At 46.2% G+C, this 16,610-nt stretch overlaps 1 protein-coding gene across 2 annotated transcripts; it reads left to right on the top strand.

Moving 5' to 3' along the window:
* The first annotated feature begins 1,212 nt into the window (after positions 1-1,212).
* Positions 1,213-4,526, top strand: LOC311122715 (mitochondrial import receptor subunit TOM20 homolog B). Of its 2 annotated transcripts, none has more exons than XM_084197045.1 (5): positions 1,213-1,557; positions 2,090-2,136; positions 2,263-2,344; positions 2,848-2,990; positions 3,900-4,526. In XM_084197045.1, exons 1-5 carry the CDS (start codon positions 1,434-1,436, stop codon positions 3,942-3,944), a joined length of 441 nt encoding a protein of 146 aa, XP_084053171.1. In that variant the 5' UTR covers positions 1,213-1,433; the 3' UTR covers positions 3,945-4,526. The 2 variants fall into 2 exon arrangements, with proteins under 2 accessions (XP_084053171.1, XP_084053170.1); XM_084197044.1 differs by having other exon boundaries at positions 1,342-1,557; positions 2,746-2,990.
* Positions 4,527-16,610: the final 12,084 nt, after the last annotated feature.

Below are 16,610 nucleotides of genomic sequence, written 5' to 3'. Positions count from 1 at the left end.
TGTATATTGAGAAGAAGAGTGTTTTGAGTCAAGCTATTTAATAATCTTGCACTGTTCATAATGATAACATGTACTTTTCTGTACAGGCAGTTGGACTGTTTTTAACTCGTAGTTTCGTTAGTGTACATAGTTAGGAGGGTCAAAGCATGTATGTTGTTTTTTTCCCCGTTCGTTTCTCATTCTGGCCCAAATGGAACCCTATGGGCTCTGGTCTAAAGTAGTGCACTATATAGGGAATAGGGTGCCATTTGGGATGCATACAAAGTTTATTTGGTTTCATTTGTTGTTTTGTTTACTTGTTGTTCTGAGGTTTTCAGATAGTTTTTTTTTTTTTTTCCTAGACTGGTTATTTGCTTTGTACTCTTGTCTTGGCTTGTTCATTCGTTTTTGTTTTCACGTTAGCTTGTGCTTGTATCAGAAGCATTCCCTATGAGCACAAGATGTTGAAAATACATATTTTTGGTTGATATCTTTTCAACCGATTTTGCTCATTGGGTTTAGTGGTTTTGAAAAGATGGCTATGGTATTTTCCGACCTGTACATGCCCTGTACAGTTTTATGGACCTCTATGGAAAGGTCTGGGACATAGAGAGTGTGATAAAGCTTATAAAAAGCTCTATAGTATTTATTAGGCCCATCAGAAAATGGGCATTCATTCATGTGTAATTTATTGTACAAATGTAAGCAAAAAAAAGAAGCCTCTGTTTGAAATAAATGCCATAGTTTGAACTTCATTGTATTGTCTTTGGTCCGGTGGAAATGTCACATGCCATGATATCTGCCCAACACTCACATCTCTAGATGTACCTGGAACGACTAATCTGTGGATAGCGTGGTTGCCTTACCTACCTTAGTTGAATGCACTGGCTCTGGAGAAGAGTGTCTATTAAAGCTAAATTACCAAAATGTATTCAAGTCCAGCTGGTCGACTCTTAACGTTGAGAAATAATTATTTGATGACTGTACTTAGTAGTAGTGTACTTGTACTACAGTAATAACAAAATAAATAATTTCAGTAACTCAAAATAAATGGCAAATCCACTTGACTTCTGTAAAGTAAAACCCTTGGACTCTAGGGTGTAACAATTCCGTTGCAAAACGTTTCGTCTGTTTTGCAACAGAAACCATCAACGCTGAACGTGAAAACGTTTTGCAACGAAAACGAGAGTTTCTATTGGGACAAAAATTCAGTTTCGTTTTGCTTTCATGTGGTTCTTTAAACGGGTAAAGCCGTTTCCGTTGCAAGACGTAGTCACCGCCCTGCTCACTATTTCAACTATCAGCTGTATTGTAATTTGAAACGTTATATATATATATATATATCAGCAGTAGTCACTGCGCAGGTGTGAGTCGTATAATAGGATCCGTTCCCGGGAAGGCTCAGTAGCTAGCATGCCGGCTAGTTAGCGGTGCGTCTCTGCTGCTCGCCGGAGATGATGGGGGCTAAAGCCAGCACCGTGGCCGCCGGGGTGGCCGGAGCCCTGTTCGTTGGATACTGCGTTTATTTCGACAGGAAACGACGGAGTGATCCTAACTTCAAGAAAAGGCTGCAAGAACGTAAGTCATGTTAGCAAACTGGCAAGTCACCGTGTTTTTTTGTACCTGCGACAAAACAGGCTAGCTTAGCTTACAAATGTTTGGCTAACTATCTAGCGTGATATAACTTCATTTTAAAAGCATACGCTGAGCAGTGTGTTTTGGTTTATAATAATATTGCTAACTAGTAGCCAATTTGGTTAGCTTGTCAATAGTTAACTAGCGAAGTGCCACCATATCCGTTTAGCCATGTAGCTAGTTAGCGTTGGATAACATTGCTGATAAATCAATCGGGTCAATCCAATATTAAGGATGTTTTGTCAACAGTTAGTAAGCAAGTTTAGGGTGTTGTATAAATGTGTAGTTACTGTAGATAGTTAGCAAAGTCAACCACCTCTCCCCACATGGACTAGTAACGTTAGTGTTCAACAGAATTATGTTTATGGTTTAAACAATCAGACTCTAACCCCTTTCGTATAACTGACATTTTGTCTGTTACAAGTCACCCTTTCTTTAGCATACCAGTAATCAAATATGAAATTGTTTTCAACAGGCAGAAGAAAACAGAAGTCTTCCCAAGAGAAGACGGGACTAACAAGGGTAAGACACATTCCCAGCGGTGGACAGACCAGAGAGTCAGGGGGGCTAATGATTGAAGATATGGAGGTAGTGCTTTTGGAAAGCTCTTTGTTTGATCTCCTCTGTACTGACTGTCTGCCATTTTAGCTGCCTGACCTGAAGGACTCGGAGGCTGTACAGAAGTTCTTCCTGGAGGAGATCCAACTGGGAGAGGAACTGCTAGCGCAAGGTGAACTGTCACCACCTGTCTCCATGGGGGCATCACCTGGTCTTTTATACACACCCAGTCCTAAAACACTACTAAGAGACTATAACTAAATATCTGGTCCTGAATAACAGGATGTTCACTTGAACTTAGTCAGACTGACTCCCTTCTGGAATAGCTGTGGCAATAGTGTCTGGTCCAATGTTAAACTGTGCATTCTCATAAACCTCCTGGTTGCTAATGTTAGCTTCTGAAACGAGGAAGGGTTCTAGATCAAACTGGAGATCCAAAGCCCAGGGACCCGTACCAGGGGCTCTGGTTATTTCAGCTCTAGGACATCAATTACATAATCGTCTGGTTTTTTTTCTTGGAAGGATGAGAATGGATTAGACCACCTGATCTAATCATGTCTACCATCCCAACAGGAGACTGTGAGAAGGGAGTAGACCATCTAACCATGTCTACCATCCCAACAGGAGACTGTGAGAAGGGAGTAGACCATCTAACCATGTCTACCATCCCAACAGGAGACAGTGAGAAGGGAGTAGACCATCTAACCAATGCCATAGCAGTGTGTGGTCAACCCCAGCAGCTGTTGCAGGTGCTGCAGCAGACTCTGCCTCCTCCAGTGTTCCAGATTCTGCTCACCAAACTGCCCACCATCAGCCAGGTGAGTTAGGAGGCTCTCTCCCACGGAAGACGCAAAGTCTCTATTCCAACACTTAGAATGAAGCAATGTATTGGGCGTGCATTTTCAGTGGTATGGAACTGTGGCCAAGTGGGGTTGGAGTGTCTCCAAAATGGCTGACTTTCCCCTCAGCCATGAGGATGAGACGAGGCATCAGGATTGTCAGCCATTTTTGAGGCGTCTCCAAAATGGCTGACGGATGACTCGTTCGTCCTTCATTTGGCCTTGACCGCCTTTGTTTCCAAATGCTAACGTTTTAGAATTTGTGACACAAATCCCAATCAAAAGCATTTTTTGCTCATGATTTCCAAATCATCCAAAAGTATTTAAAATTGATCGTTTAGCTCAACATAGACCATTATACGTGACTTGAACGTGATTCGCAAAAAATGCTAATAATGGTACCATGTAGAAACAGTCCAATGTTTTGTTGTTGTTGAATGTTATTTTCAGAGGAACATTAGAACTGTCCATTCTCATAAACCCCCTAGTTGCTTCTGGAACAAGGAAGGATGCTAGATGAAACTAGAGATCCAACGCCCAGGGGCTCTTGGTTATTTCAGCTCTAGGACATTAATCTGGGGCGGCAGGTAGCTTAGTGGGTAAGAGCGTTGTGCCAGTAACCGAAAGGTCGCTGGTTCTAATCCCCGAGCCGACTAGGTGAAAAATCTGTCGATGTGCCCTTGAGCAAGGCACTTAACCCTAATTGCTTCTGTAAGTCGCTCTGGATAAGAGCGTCTGCTAAATGACTAAAATGTAAATGTAAAATGTAATCTTGTCTGTTGTTTCTTTAAAGATGGGTTTTATTGTCATGTCACTTATTAGGCTGTAAGGATTCAGGCCTGACCGTGGCTGGAGGAGTTCAGTGAAATTTCTCTCCCTGTTTTTCAGAGAATCGTGAGCGCTCAGAGTTTGGCAGAAGACGACATTGAGTGAATGAGTTGGTGAGGTGTGTGTGTGTCTGTTTGTGTATGACTGTATTGACTGGCTGTGTCTGTTTTGGCCTAGTCAAGATGGCTGCCGTTGGATCTCTTTCTCACCAACCAGGACATCGGCTGGCTGTACCCCCCCATGCCTCAGTGATATATAAGAAGCCCTTTGCCGTCATTGTCCCCTCTCCAGTCTACTGTATCAGGTTCCCTATGCAGTAGCCTTCTCATATCTCAGATTCTGTTCTAATATCTTGACAAGCCCATATACCATTTAGCCTAAACAAAGTTATTATTTTCTAGTTCTACTCTAGATTATGTAGATTACGTGTAATTTTAAAAGATGTAACGCCGCCGGTGTGCATGAAACCCACTAATATGTAAAGAGGTTGGCTCTGTCCGTTTGTCCCGGGTGTCATGTGTATACATTCACTGTGAGGTGGAGTGGACACTTTTTACTATGTGGATTGTTTTCTAAGGTGTCAGTGGAATGTGTTATTTTGTTGTTGTTTTTTTTTGTATTTCAAACCTACATTTCTGAAATCATCCTGTTTCGTCTTAAGTCACGGAATAAAAATGTGAGAATGTGTATTTATTGTCTGTTTCTGTAGCCTGCATGGCCACTAGATGGCAGTAGCAATGCGTGAAGAAATGAGTGCCAGTGGTCAGGTTTACAGATTGAATTGGGTAGGACGCCATCGGACCACTAATCAGTATTTCCCCACAACCACTGGAGCGAGGCAGCACTAACAGATCGGGGACAGAGCCACTGGGGCGAGGCAGCACTAACAGATTGGGGACAGAGCCACTGGGGCGAGGCAGCACTAACAGATTGGGGACAGAGCCACTGGAGCGAGGCAGCACTAACAGATTGGGGACAGAGCCACTGGAGCGAGGCAGCACTAACAGATTGGGGACAGAGCCACTGGAGCGAGGCAGCACTAACAGATTGGGGACAGAGCCACTGGAGCGAGGCAGCACTAACAGATCGGGGACAGAGCCACTGGAGCGAGGCAGCACTAACAGATCGGGGACAAAGCCACTGGAGCGAGGCAGCACTAACAGATTGGGGACAGAGCCACTGGGGCGAGGCAGCACTAACAGATTGGGGACAGAGCCACTGGAGCGAGGCAGCACTAACAGATCGGGGACAGAGCCACTGGAGCGAGGCAGCACTAACAGATCGGGGACAAAGCCACTGGAGCGAGGCAGCACTAACAGATTGGGGACAGAGCCACTGGGGCGAGGCAGCACTAACAGATTGGGGACAGAGCCACTGGGGCGAGGCAGCACTAACAGATTGGGGACAGAGCCACTGGAGCGAGGCAGCACTAACAGATTGGGGACAGAGCCACTGGAGCGAGGCAGCACTAACAGATTGGGGACAGAGCCACTGGAGCGAGGCAGCACTAACAGATCGGGGACAGAGCCACTGGAGCGAGGCAGCACTAACAGATCGGGGACAGAGCCACTGGAGCGAGGCAGCACTAACAGATCGGGGACAGAGCCACTGGAGCGAGGCAGCACTAACAGATCGGGGACAGAGCCACTGGAGCGAGGCAGCACTAACAGATCGGGGACAGAGCCACTGGAGCGAGGCAGCACTAACAGATCGGGGACAGAGCCTCTGGAGCGAGGCAGCACTAACAGATCGGGGACAGAGCCTCTGGAGCGAGGCAGCACTAACAGATCGGGGACAGAGCCACTGGAGTGAGGCAGCACTAACAGATCGGGGACAGAGCCACTGGAGCGAGGCAGCACTAACAGATCGGGGACAGAGCCTCTGGAGCGAGGCAGCACTAACAGATCGGGGACAGAGCCACTGGAGCGAGGCAGCACTAACAGATTGGGGACAGAGCCACTGGAGCGAGGCAGCACTAACAGATCGGGGACAGAGCCACTGGAGCGAGGCAGCACTAACAGATCGGGGACAGAGCCACTGGAGCGAGGCAGCACTAACAGATCGGGGACAGAGCCTCTGGAGCGAGGCAGCACTAACAGATCGGGGACAGAGCCTCTGGAGCGAGGCAGCACTAACAGATCGGGGACAGAGCCACTGGAGTGAGGCAGCACTAACAGATCGGGGACAGAGCCACTGGAGCGAGGCAGCACTAACAGATCGGGGACAGAGCCTCTGGAGCGAGGCAGCACTAACAGATCGGGGACAGAGCCACTGGAGCGAGGCAGCACTAACAGATTGGGGACAGAGCCACTGGAGCGAGGCAGCACTAACAGATCGGGGACAGAGCCACTGGAGCGAGGCAGCACTAACAGATCGGGGACAGAGCCACTGGAGCGAGGCAGCACTAACAGATCGGGGACAGAGCCACTGGAGCGAGGCAGCACTAACAGATCGGGGACAGAGCCACTGGAGCGAGGCAGCACTAACAGATCGGGGACAGAGCCTCTGGAGCGAGGCAGCACTAACAGATCGGGGACAGAGCCTCTGGAGCGAGGCAGCACTAACAGATCGGGGACAGAGCCACTGGAGCGAGGCAGCACTAACAGGTCGGGGACAGAGCCTCTGGAGCGAGGCAGCACTAACAGATCGGGGACAGAGCCACTGGAGCGAGGCAGCACTAACAGATCGGGGACAGAGCCACTGGAGCGAGGCAGCACTAACAGGTCGGGGACAGAGCCTCTGGAGCGAGGCAGCACTAACAGATCGGGGACAGAGCCTCTGGAGCGAGGCAGCACTAACAGATCGGGGACAGAGCCACTGGAGCGAGGCAACACTAACAGATCGGGGACAGAGCCACTGGAGCGAGGCAGCACTAACAGATCGGGGACAGAGCCTCTGGAGCGAGGCAGCACTAACAGATCGGGGACAGAGCCACTGGAGCGAGGCAGCACTAACAGATCGGGGACAGAGCCTCTGCCTGCACAGCACAGCGGGTAGTAGACTGACAGCCAGGGAGTCTCAGAAGGCTTGTTAGAGAAATATTTTTCACCTGTAAGTTGAGGCTGCACACAGGCAATCTCATGTTCATACTAGTGAACAGAACAGAAGGGCTTTCTTAAATGGGATGGAGTAGAGGAGTAATGTAGGAGGGAGTTGCTCTGCTCTCTCTCTCTGGTTATACATGTTGGAAGACTAAGATTACATCCCAAATGGCACCCTATTCCCTATATAGTGCGCTACTTTAGACCAGAGAATGGCACCCTATTCCCTATGTAGTGCACTACTTTAGACCAGAGAATGGCACCCTATTCCCTATGTAGTGCACTACTTTAGACCAGAGAATGGCACCCTATTCCCTATATAGTGCACTACTGTTGACCAGGCTCTGGTCTAAAGTCAAATAATTTTAATCGCAGTCAGTTAGTTTCTTTATTACACAGAAGGTCTCTGGGTCTGCCAGGAGACTAGAACTGGGAAATAGTTCTTATACGGTAGGATGGTTGGAGGAATGAAATTTAAACGCTGGCCCAGAAATGTCCTATGAAAGGTACAGTGCATTCAGAAAGTATTCACACCCCTTTTTCCAACATTTTGTGTTGGAGCCTGAATTCAAAATGTAATAAATTGATTTGATTTTGTGTCACTGGCCTACACGCAATACCCCATCATGTCAAACTGGAATTATGTTTTTAGAAATGTACAAATTAATTAAAAATGAAAAGCTGAAATGTCTAGAGTCAATAAGTATTCAACCTCTTTGTTATGGCAAGCCTAAATACGTTCAGGAGTGAAAATGTGCTTAACAAGTCACATAAGTTTCATGGACTCTGTGTGCAATAATCGTGTTTAACATATAATTATCTGTAAGGTTTCTCAGTCAAGCGATGAATTTCAAGCCACAAATACCAGGGAGGTTTTTCAATGCCTCGCAAAGAAAGACACCTATTGGTTGATGGGTAAAATAAAATACATTGATGATCCCTTTGATCATGTTGAAGTTATTAATTACACTTTGGATGGTGTATCAATACACCCAGTCACTAAAGATACAGGCGTTCTTCCTAACTCAGTTGCCGTAGAGAAAGGAAACCGCTCTGGGATTTCACCATGAGGACAATGTGACTTTAAAACAGAGTTTAATGGCTGTGGTAAGAGACATGATGATTGATCAACAACATTGTAGTTACTCCACAATACTAACCCTGACAAAGTGAAAAGAAGGAAGCCTGTACAGAATACAAATATTCCAAAACATGCATCCTGTTTGCAATAAGGCACTAAAGTAAAACTGCAGAAAATGTGGCAAAGAAATAAACTTTGTCCTGAATACAAAGTGTTATGTTTGGGGGAAATCCAACACATCACTGAGTACCACTTCATATCTTCTGCATCATGTTATGGGTATGCTTGTCATCGGCAAGGACTAGGGAGTTTTATAGGATGAAAAAACTGAATAGAGCAAAATCCTAGAGGAAAACCTGGTTGTCTGCTTTCCAGGAGACACTGGGAGACCAATTTGCTGCTATAACAGCCTCAACTCAACTGAGAAGGCTTTCCACTAGATCAGGGTTCTTCAATTCCGGTCCTGGAGGGCCGAAACACCTCTGTTTTTCATCCTCTCCTCCTAAGCAGGGGCTAATTCAGACCCAGGACACCAGGTGAGTGCAATTAACTCCCAGGTAGAAATAAAAAACAGAAGTGTTTCGGCCCTCCAGGACCGGAATTGAAGAACCCTGCACTAGATGTTGGAAAATTGCTGAGGGGATTTGCTTCCATTCAGCCACGAGCATTAGTGAGGTCGGGCACTGATGTTGGACGATTAAGCCTGGCTCGCAGTCTGCGTTCCAATTCACTCCCAAAGGTGTTCAATGGGGTTGAGGTCAGGGCTCTGTGCAGGTCAGTCAAGTTCTTCCACACCGATCTCGACAAACCATTTCTGTGTGGACCTCTGTGCACAGGGGCATTGTCATGCTGAAACAGGAAGGGCCTTCCCCAAACTGTTGCCACAAAGTTGGAAGCACAGAATTGTCTAGAATGTCATTGTATGCTGTAGCGTTAAGATTTCCCTTCACTGGAACTAAGGGGCCTAGCCTGAACCATGAAAAACAGCCCCAGACCATTATTCCTCCTCCACCAAACTTTACAGTTGGCACTATGCATTCGGGGATGTAGCGTTCACCTGGCATCTGCCAAACTCAGATTGGTCCGTCGGACTGCCAGATGGTGAAGCGTGATTCATCACTCCAGAGAACGCGTTTCCACTGCTCCAGAGTCCAATGGCGGCAAGCTTTACACCACTCCAGCCGACGCTTGGCATTGCACATGGTGATCTTAGGCTTGTGTCCGGCTGCTCTGCCATGGAAACCCATTTCATGAAGCCCCCAACAAACAGTTCTAATGCTGACGTTGCTTCCAGAGGCAGTTTGGAACTCTGTAGTGAGTGTTGCAACCGAGGACAGACAATTGTTATGCGCTTCAGCGCTCGGCGGTCCCGTTCTGTGAGCTTGTATGGCCTACCACTTCACAGCTGAGCCGTTGTTGTTCCTAGACATTTCCACTTCACAATAACAGCACTTACAGTTGAACAGGGCAGAAATTTGACGAGCTGACTTGTTGGAAAGGTGGCATCCTATGACAGTGCCACGTTGAAAGTCACTGCCAATGTTTGTCTATGGAGATTGCATGGCTGTGTGCTCGATTTTATACACCTGTCAGCAATAGGATGTGGCCTATTCCACTAATTTGAAGAGGTGTCCACATACGTTTGTGTATAAATAGTGTATAAACTGGAGTTGCTTACCAAGACGACATTGAATGTTCCTGAGTGGCCTAGTACAGTATTGACTTAAATCGGCCTGAAAATCTATGGCAAGACTTGAAAATCGTTGTCTAGCGATGATCAAGAACCAACTTGACAGAACTTGAAGAATTTAAAAAAGAATAATGTGCAAATATTGTACAATCCAGGTGTGGAAAGCTCTTAGAGACTTACCCAGAAAGACTCACAGCTGTAATCGCTGCCAATGGTGATTCTAACATGTATTGACTCAGGGGGGTGAATACTAATGTAAATGAGATATTTCTGTATTTTATTTTCAATACATTTGCTAAAATATCTAAAAACATGTTTCCACTTTGTCATTATGGGAATGTAGATGGGTGAGAAAAATATATATTTAGTCCATTTAACCTACGATGCAATACTCATGATCATTTTAAGGAGAACAAAAACTACATTTGAACTTCGCTATTCTGCATCTTCCCAATTACAGCGCATTCGCAAAGTATTCAGACCCCTTCCCTTTTACCACATTTTGTTACGTTATAGCCTTATTCTAAAATTGATTAATTATTTTTTCTCATCAGTCTACAAACAATACCCCATAATGACAAAGCGAAAACAGGTTTTCAGAAATTTTTGCAAATGTATTAAAAATAAAAAACTGAAATACCTTATTTACAGAAGTATTCAGACCCTTTGCTATGAGGCTTGAAATTGAGCTCAGGTGCATCCTGTTTCAATTTATCATCCTTGAGATGTTTCTACAGCTTGATTGGAGTCCACCTGTGGTAAATTAAATTGATTGGACATGATTTGGAAAGGCACACCTGTCTATATAAGGTCCCACAGTTGACAGTGCATGTCAGAGCAAAAATCAAGCCATGAGGTAGAAGGAATTGTCCGTAGAGCTCCAAGACAGGATTGCGTCGAGGCACAGATCTGGGGAAGGGTACCAAAACATTTCTGCAGCATTGAAGGTCCCCAAGAACACAGTGGCCTCCATCATTCTTAAATGGAAGAAGTTTGGAACCACCAAGACACTTCCTTGAGCTGGCTGCCCGGCCAAACTGAGCAATCGGGGGAGAAGGCCTTGGTCAGGGAGGTGACCAAGAACCCGATGGTCACTCTGACAGAGCTCCAGAGTTCCTCTGTGGAGAAGGGAGAACCTTCCAGAAGGACAACCATCTCTGCAGCACTTTATGGTAGAGTGGCCAGACAAAAGACACTCCTCAGTAAAAGGCACATGACAGCCCACTTGGAGTTTGCCAAAAGGCACCTAAAGGACTCTCAGTCAGACCATGAGAAACAAGTTCTCTGGTCTGATGAAGCCAAGATTGAACTCTTTGGCCTGAATGCCAAGCATCACGTCTGGGTGAAACCTGGCACCATCCCAACGGTGAAGCATGGTGGTGGCAGCATCAGGCTGTGGGGATGTTTTTCAGTGGCAGGGACTGGGAGACTAGTCAGGATCGAGGGAAAGATGAACGGAGCAAAGGAGAAATCCTTGATGAAAACCTGCTCCAGAGCGCTCAGGACCTCAGACTGGGGCGAAGGGTCACCTTCCAACAGGACAATGACCCTAAGCACACAGCCAAGACAATGCAGGAGTGGCTTCGGGACAAGTCTCTGAATGTCCTTGAGTGGCCCAGCCAGAGCCCAGACTTGAACCCGATCGAACATCTCTGGAGAGACCTGAAAATAGCTGTGCAGCGACGCTCCCCATCCAACCTGACAGAGCTTGAGAGGATCTGCAGAGAAGAATGGGAGAAACTCCCCAAATACAGGTGTGCCAAGCTTGTAGCATCATACCCAAGAAGACTCAAGGCTGTAATCGCTGCCAAAGGTGCTTCAACAAAGTACTGAGTAAAGCGTCTTAATACTTATGTAAATGTGATATTTCAGTTTTTTTTTTTTTTTTTTTACATTTGCTAAAAAAACAAACAATTTAATCCATTTTAGAATGAGGCTGTAATGTAACAAATTGTGGAAAAAGTCAAGGGGTCTGAATACTTTCTGAATGCACTGTAAGTAGCCTAGTTTTGTTGTTTGGCTACTTGAAGAAAACTAGGGCGTACCACTCTCAGCCCACCTCTTCCAATGCATTGTGGGAAAATGTGCATCAAATTCTACTAGATGAAGTGCTGAAATAATATAACATATTTTAAACCAAATTCACATTCTATGTTTAACATACTGAGAATGCGTAATGCACGATTGTGTGTTTTCCCAATATTTGTTGATGCTGGTAGCACCATAACTACTTGATCAGCTGTTGTCAATGTCGAAAAAAGTATGACATCCGGGCATTTAAAGTATGCTAGACTTAAAGTATACTAGATTTAAAGTATACAAGATTTAAAGTATACTAGACTTAAAGTGTACTAGATTTTCAAAATGTCGCATATTAAACTAGTTTTTTTCGTAAACTCAAACGGCCTACTGTTTAGGACGCAAGTATGGGTATTTGGACACGACCAGTGTGGGTGTACTCTGGGTGTACTCTGGGTGTACTCTGGGTGTACTCTTGTATAGAATAAGTAAGTGTCCTTTGGAAGACAGGAGATTAGAACTGTGTTTCTGTTTTGAGGTCAGCCTGGAACTCTGGTCCACTTCAGGCCTGGTGCTGTGTTTTGGACAGAGCTCTAGTCAGAACCCCATGCCAGATCCCCCCCCCCCCCCAGTTTGGAAAGGGCTGCAGATCCCACGCCAGACCCCGGTAGGCCGTGTGCGGCTGCCCTGTTTCTCTGGTAAATAAACATCCTCCCTCCTCCTCCCTCCACTGCATTTGGCAGGGTGACACAGCAGCTGCTGTACTTCAAACACATCTCTCTCAGACTGGGTTACTGCAGGATAACACCTGCAACTGCCTGCTAAATGGGGTTATCAAATCAAATCAAATCATATTGTATTTGCCACATGCGCCGAATACAACAGGTGTAGACATTACAGTGAAATACTTACTTACAAGCCCTTAACCAACAATGCAAAGTAAAACAAATAAAAAAAAGAGTTAAGCAAAAAAAATAAAAGCAAATAACTAAAGAGCAGCAATAAAATTAAAATAACAGTAGGGAGGCTGGGGGGTACCGGGGGGTACCGGTGCAGAGTCAATGTGTAATAACAGTAGGGAGGCTATATACAGGGGGGTACCGGTGCAGAGTCAATGTGCGGGGGCACCGGCTAGTAATTGAGGTCATATGTACATTTGGGTAGAGTTAAAGTGACTATGCATAAATAATAAACAGAGTAGCAGCAGGGTAAAAAAGGGGGGGGGGGTGGGGGGGCAATGCAAATTGTCCGGGTAGCCATGATTAGCTGTTCAGGAGTCTTATGGCTTGGACTTGGCGCTCCGGTACCGCTTGCCGTGTGGTAGCAAAGAGAACAGTCTATGACTAGGGTGGCTGGAGTCTTTGCCAATTTTGAGGGCTTTCCTCTGACACCGCCTGGTATAGAGGTCCTGGATGGCAGGAAGCTTGGCCCCATTGATGTACTGGGCCGTACGCATTACCCTCTGAGGCCGAGCAGTTGCCATACCAGGCGGTGATGCAACCAGTCAGGATGCTCTCGATGGTGCAGCTGTATAACCTTTTGAGGATCTGAGGACCCATGCCAAATGCTTTCAGTCTCCTGAGGGAGAATAGGCTTTGTCGTGCCCTCTTCACGACTGTCTTGGTGTGTTTGGACCATGATAGTTCGTTGGTGATGTGGACACCAAGGAACTTGAAGCTCTCAACCTGTTCCACTACAGCCCCGTCGATGAGAATGGGGGTGTGCTCAGTCCTATTTTTTTTTCCTGTAGTCCACAATAATCTCTTTTGTCTTGGTCACGTTGAGGGAGAGGTTGTTATCCTGGCACCACACGGCCAGGTCTCTGACCTCCTCCCTATAGGCTGTCTCATTGTTGTCGGTGATCAGGCCTACCACTGTTGTGTTGTAGGCAAAATTAATGAAGGTGTTGGAGTCGTGCCTGGCCATGCAGTCATGGGTGAACAGAGAGTACAGGAGGGGACTGAGCATGCACCCCTGAGGGGCCCCCGTGTTGAGGATCATTGTGGCAGATGTGTTGTTACCTACCCTTACCACCTGGGGGCGGCCCGTCAGGAAGTCCAGGATCCAGTTGCAGAGGGAGGTGTTTAGTCCCAGGATCCTTATCTTAGTGATGAGCTTTGAGGGCACTATGGTGTTGAACGCTGAACTGTAGTCAATGAATAGCTTTCTCATGTAGGTGTTTCTCTTGTCCAGGTGGGAAAGGGCAGTGTGGAGTGCAATAGAGATTGCATAATCTGTGGATCTGTTGGGGCGGTATGCAAATTGGAGTGGGACTAGGGTTTCTGGGATAATGATGTTGATGTGAGCCATGACCAGCCTTTCAAAGCACTTTATGGCTACAGATGTGAGTGCTACGCGTCGGTAGTCATTTAGGCAGATTATCTTAGTGTCCTTAGGCACAGGGACTATGGTGGTCTGCTTGAAACATGTTGGTATTACAGACTCAGTCAGGGATATGTTGAAAATGTCAGTGAAGACACTTGCCAGTTGGTCAGCACATCCTGGTAATCCGTCTGGCCCTGCGGCCTTGTGAATGTTGACCTGCTTAAAAGTCTTACTCACATCGGCTATGGAGAGTGTGATCACATAGTCATCCAGAACAGCTGATGCTCTCATGCATGCTTCAGTGTTGCTTGCCTAGAAGCGAGCATGCAGGATAACTCCTTCAACTGCCTACTATTTGGGGTTACTGCAGGATAACGCATTCTACTGCCTGCTATATGGGGTTACTGCAGGATAACGCCTTCAACTGCCTGCTAAATGGGGTTACTTTAGGATAACACCTTCAACTACATGCTATATGGGGTTACTGCAGAATAATACCTTAAAGTGCCTTCTATATGGGGTTACTTTAGGATAATGCCTTCAACTGCCTGCTATATGGGGTTACTGCAGGGTAATGCCTTCAACTTCCTGCTATTTGGGGTTACTGTAGGATAATGTCTTCAACTGCCTGCTATATGGGGTTACTGCAGGATAATGCTTTCAACTGCCTGCTATTTGGGGTTACTGCAGGATAACACCTTCAACTACCTGCTAAAGTAGGCTGGGGAGTAGTATTTCTGTCTGTAATAAAGCCCTTTCATGTGGGAAAAACTCATTCTGATTTGCTGGGCCTGGCTCACCCATTGCTGCGCCCCTGTCCAGTCATGTGAAATCCATAGATTAGCGCCTAATTAGTTTATTTCAATTGACTGATTTCCTTATTTGAACTGTAACAAAATCTTTGAAATTGTTGCATGTTGCGTTTATATTTTTGTTCAGTATAAATGCCTTCTATGCTCGCTTCGAGGCAAGCAACACTGAACCACGCATGAGAGCATCAGCTGTTCCGGATGACTATGTGATCACGCTCTCCATAGCCGATGTGAGTAAGACTTTTAAGCAGGTCAACATTCACAAGGCCGCAGGGCCAGACGGATTACCAGGACGTGTACTCCGAGCATGCGCTGACCAACTGGCAAGTGTCTTCACTGACTGAGTCTGTAATACCAACATGTTTCAAGCAGACCACCATAGTCCCCGTGCCCAAGGACACTAAGATAACCTGCCTAAATGACTACCGACCCGTAGCACTTAAACAGGTTAACATTCACAAGGGACAGACAGCATGCGCTGACCAGCTGGCAAATGTCTTCACTGCCATTTTCAACCTCTCTCTGACCCAGTCTGTAAAACCTAATTGTTTCAAGCAGACCACCATAGTCCCTGTGCCCAAGAACGGCTAAATGACTATCGCCCCGTAGCACTCACATCTGTAGCCATGAAATGCTTTGAAAGGCTGGTCATGGCTCATATCAACACCATCATACCGGAAACCCTAGACCCACTCCATTTCGCATACCGCCCCAACAGATCCACAGATGACTCAATCTCTACTGCACTCCACCCTGCCCTTTCCCACCTGGACAAAAGGAACAGCTATGTGAGAATGCTATTAATTGACTACAGCTCAGCGTTCAACACCATATTGCCCTCCAAGCTCGTCACTAAACTATGGACCCTGGGACTGAACTCCTCCCTCAACTTCAGCAAGACAAAGGAGCTGATCGTGGACTACAGGAAAAGGAGGGCCGAACACGCCCCCCATTCACAATGACGGGGCTGTAGTGGAGCGGGTCGAGAGCTTCAAGTTCCTTGGTGTCCACATCACCAACAAACTATCATGGTCCAAACACACCAACACAGTCGTGAAGAGGGCACCACAATGCCTCTTCCCCCTCAGGATTCCTTGCACATTGACTCGGTACTGGTACTTCCTGTATATAGCCATGTTATTACCTGGTACCCCTGCACATTGACTCAGTACTGGTACTTCCTGAATATAGCCATGTTATTACCTGGTACCCCTGCCCATTGACTCAGTACTGGTACTTCCTGTATATAGCCTCATTATTGTTTTTATTGCGTTACTATTTCCTTTTTTATTTAGCAAATATTTGTCTTCCTTTTTATCTCGGGCTCGTCAGTCATCATATCACTATAAACTCTACACCTGTCGTAGTCTGCGCATGTGACCAATAACATTTGATTTTATTTGAATTTGTTATAGATATTTCTTGAGAAATGAAATCTGGCACGTTTTGCATTTACACAAACAAGTCCTGCAAAAAGCCACCCGCCACACACAGACGAGATGACTGTTTATATCTGGGTGTCTGTGCGTTTGGGTGACACGCCTCTCCTTTTCAATAGGGGGCGCTGTGGCACTGTTGTTCCAGTGAGTAGACTTCTATATCCTCTAGTCTTAAAAGTGCCCATGAAGGGCAACTGAACTAAAGGGACGGACTTCAAAACATCACTGTTCTACTGAGAAGAGAATCAGTGTGGAGGAACATTGTGCCGGAGTGAAATGTGATTGAGGTGTTTTTCATGGTTCTTATTTGGTCTCCTAGGAGTTCTGATTATGTTGGGGGGGTAATCCTGACAGATGAGCCCTC

The sequence above is a fragment of the Coregonus lavaretus genome, assembly GCF_964263955.1.
Source record: "Coregonus lavaretus genome assembly, contig: HAP1_SCAFFOLD_3619, whole genome shotgun sequence".
NCBI classification, from domain to species: domain Eukaryota; kingdom Metazoa; phylum Chordata; class Actinopteri; order Salmoniformes; family Salmonidae; genus Coregonus; species Coregonus lavaretus.
Note: the sequence above shows the minus strand (reverse complement) of the source record. Positions and strands in the feature narration are given on the sequence as shown.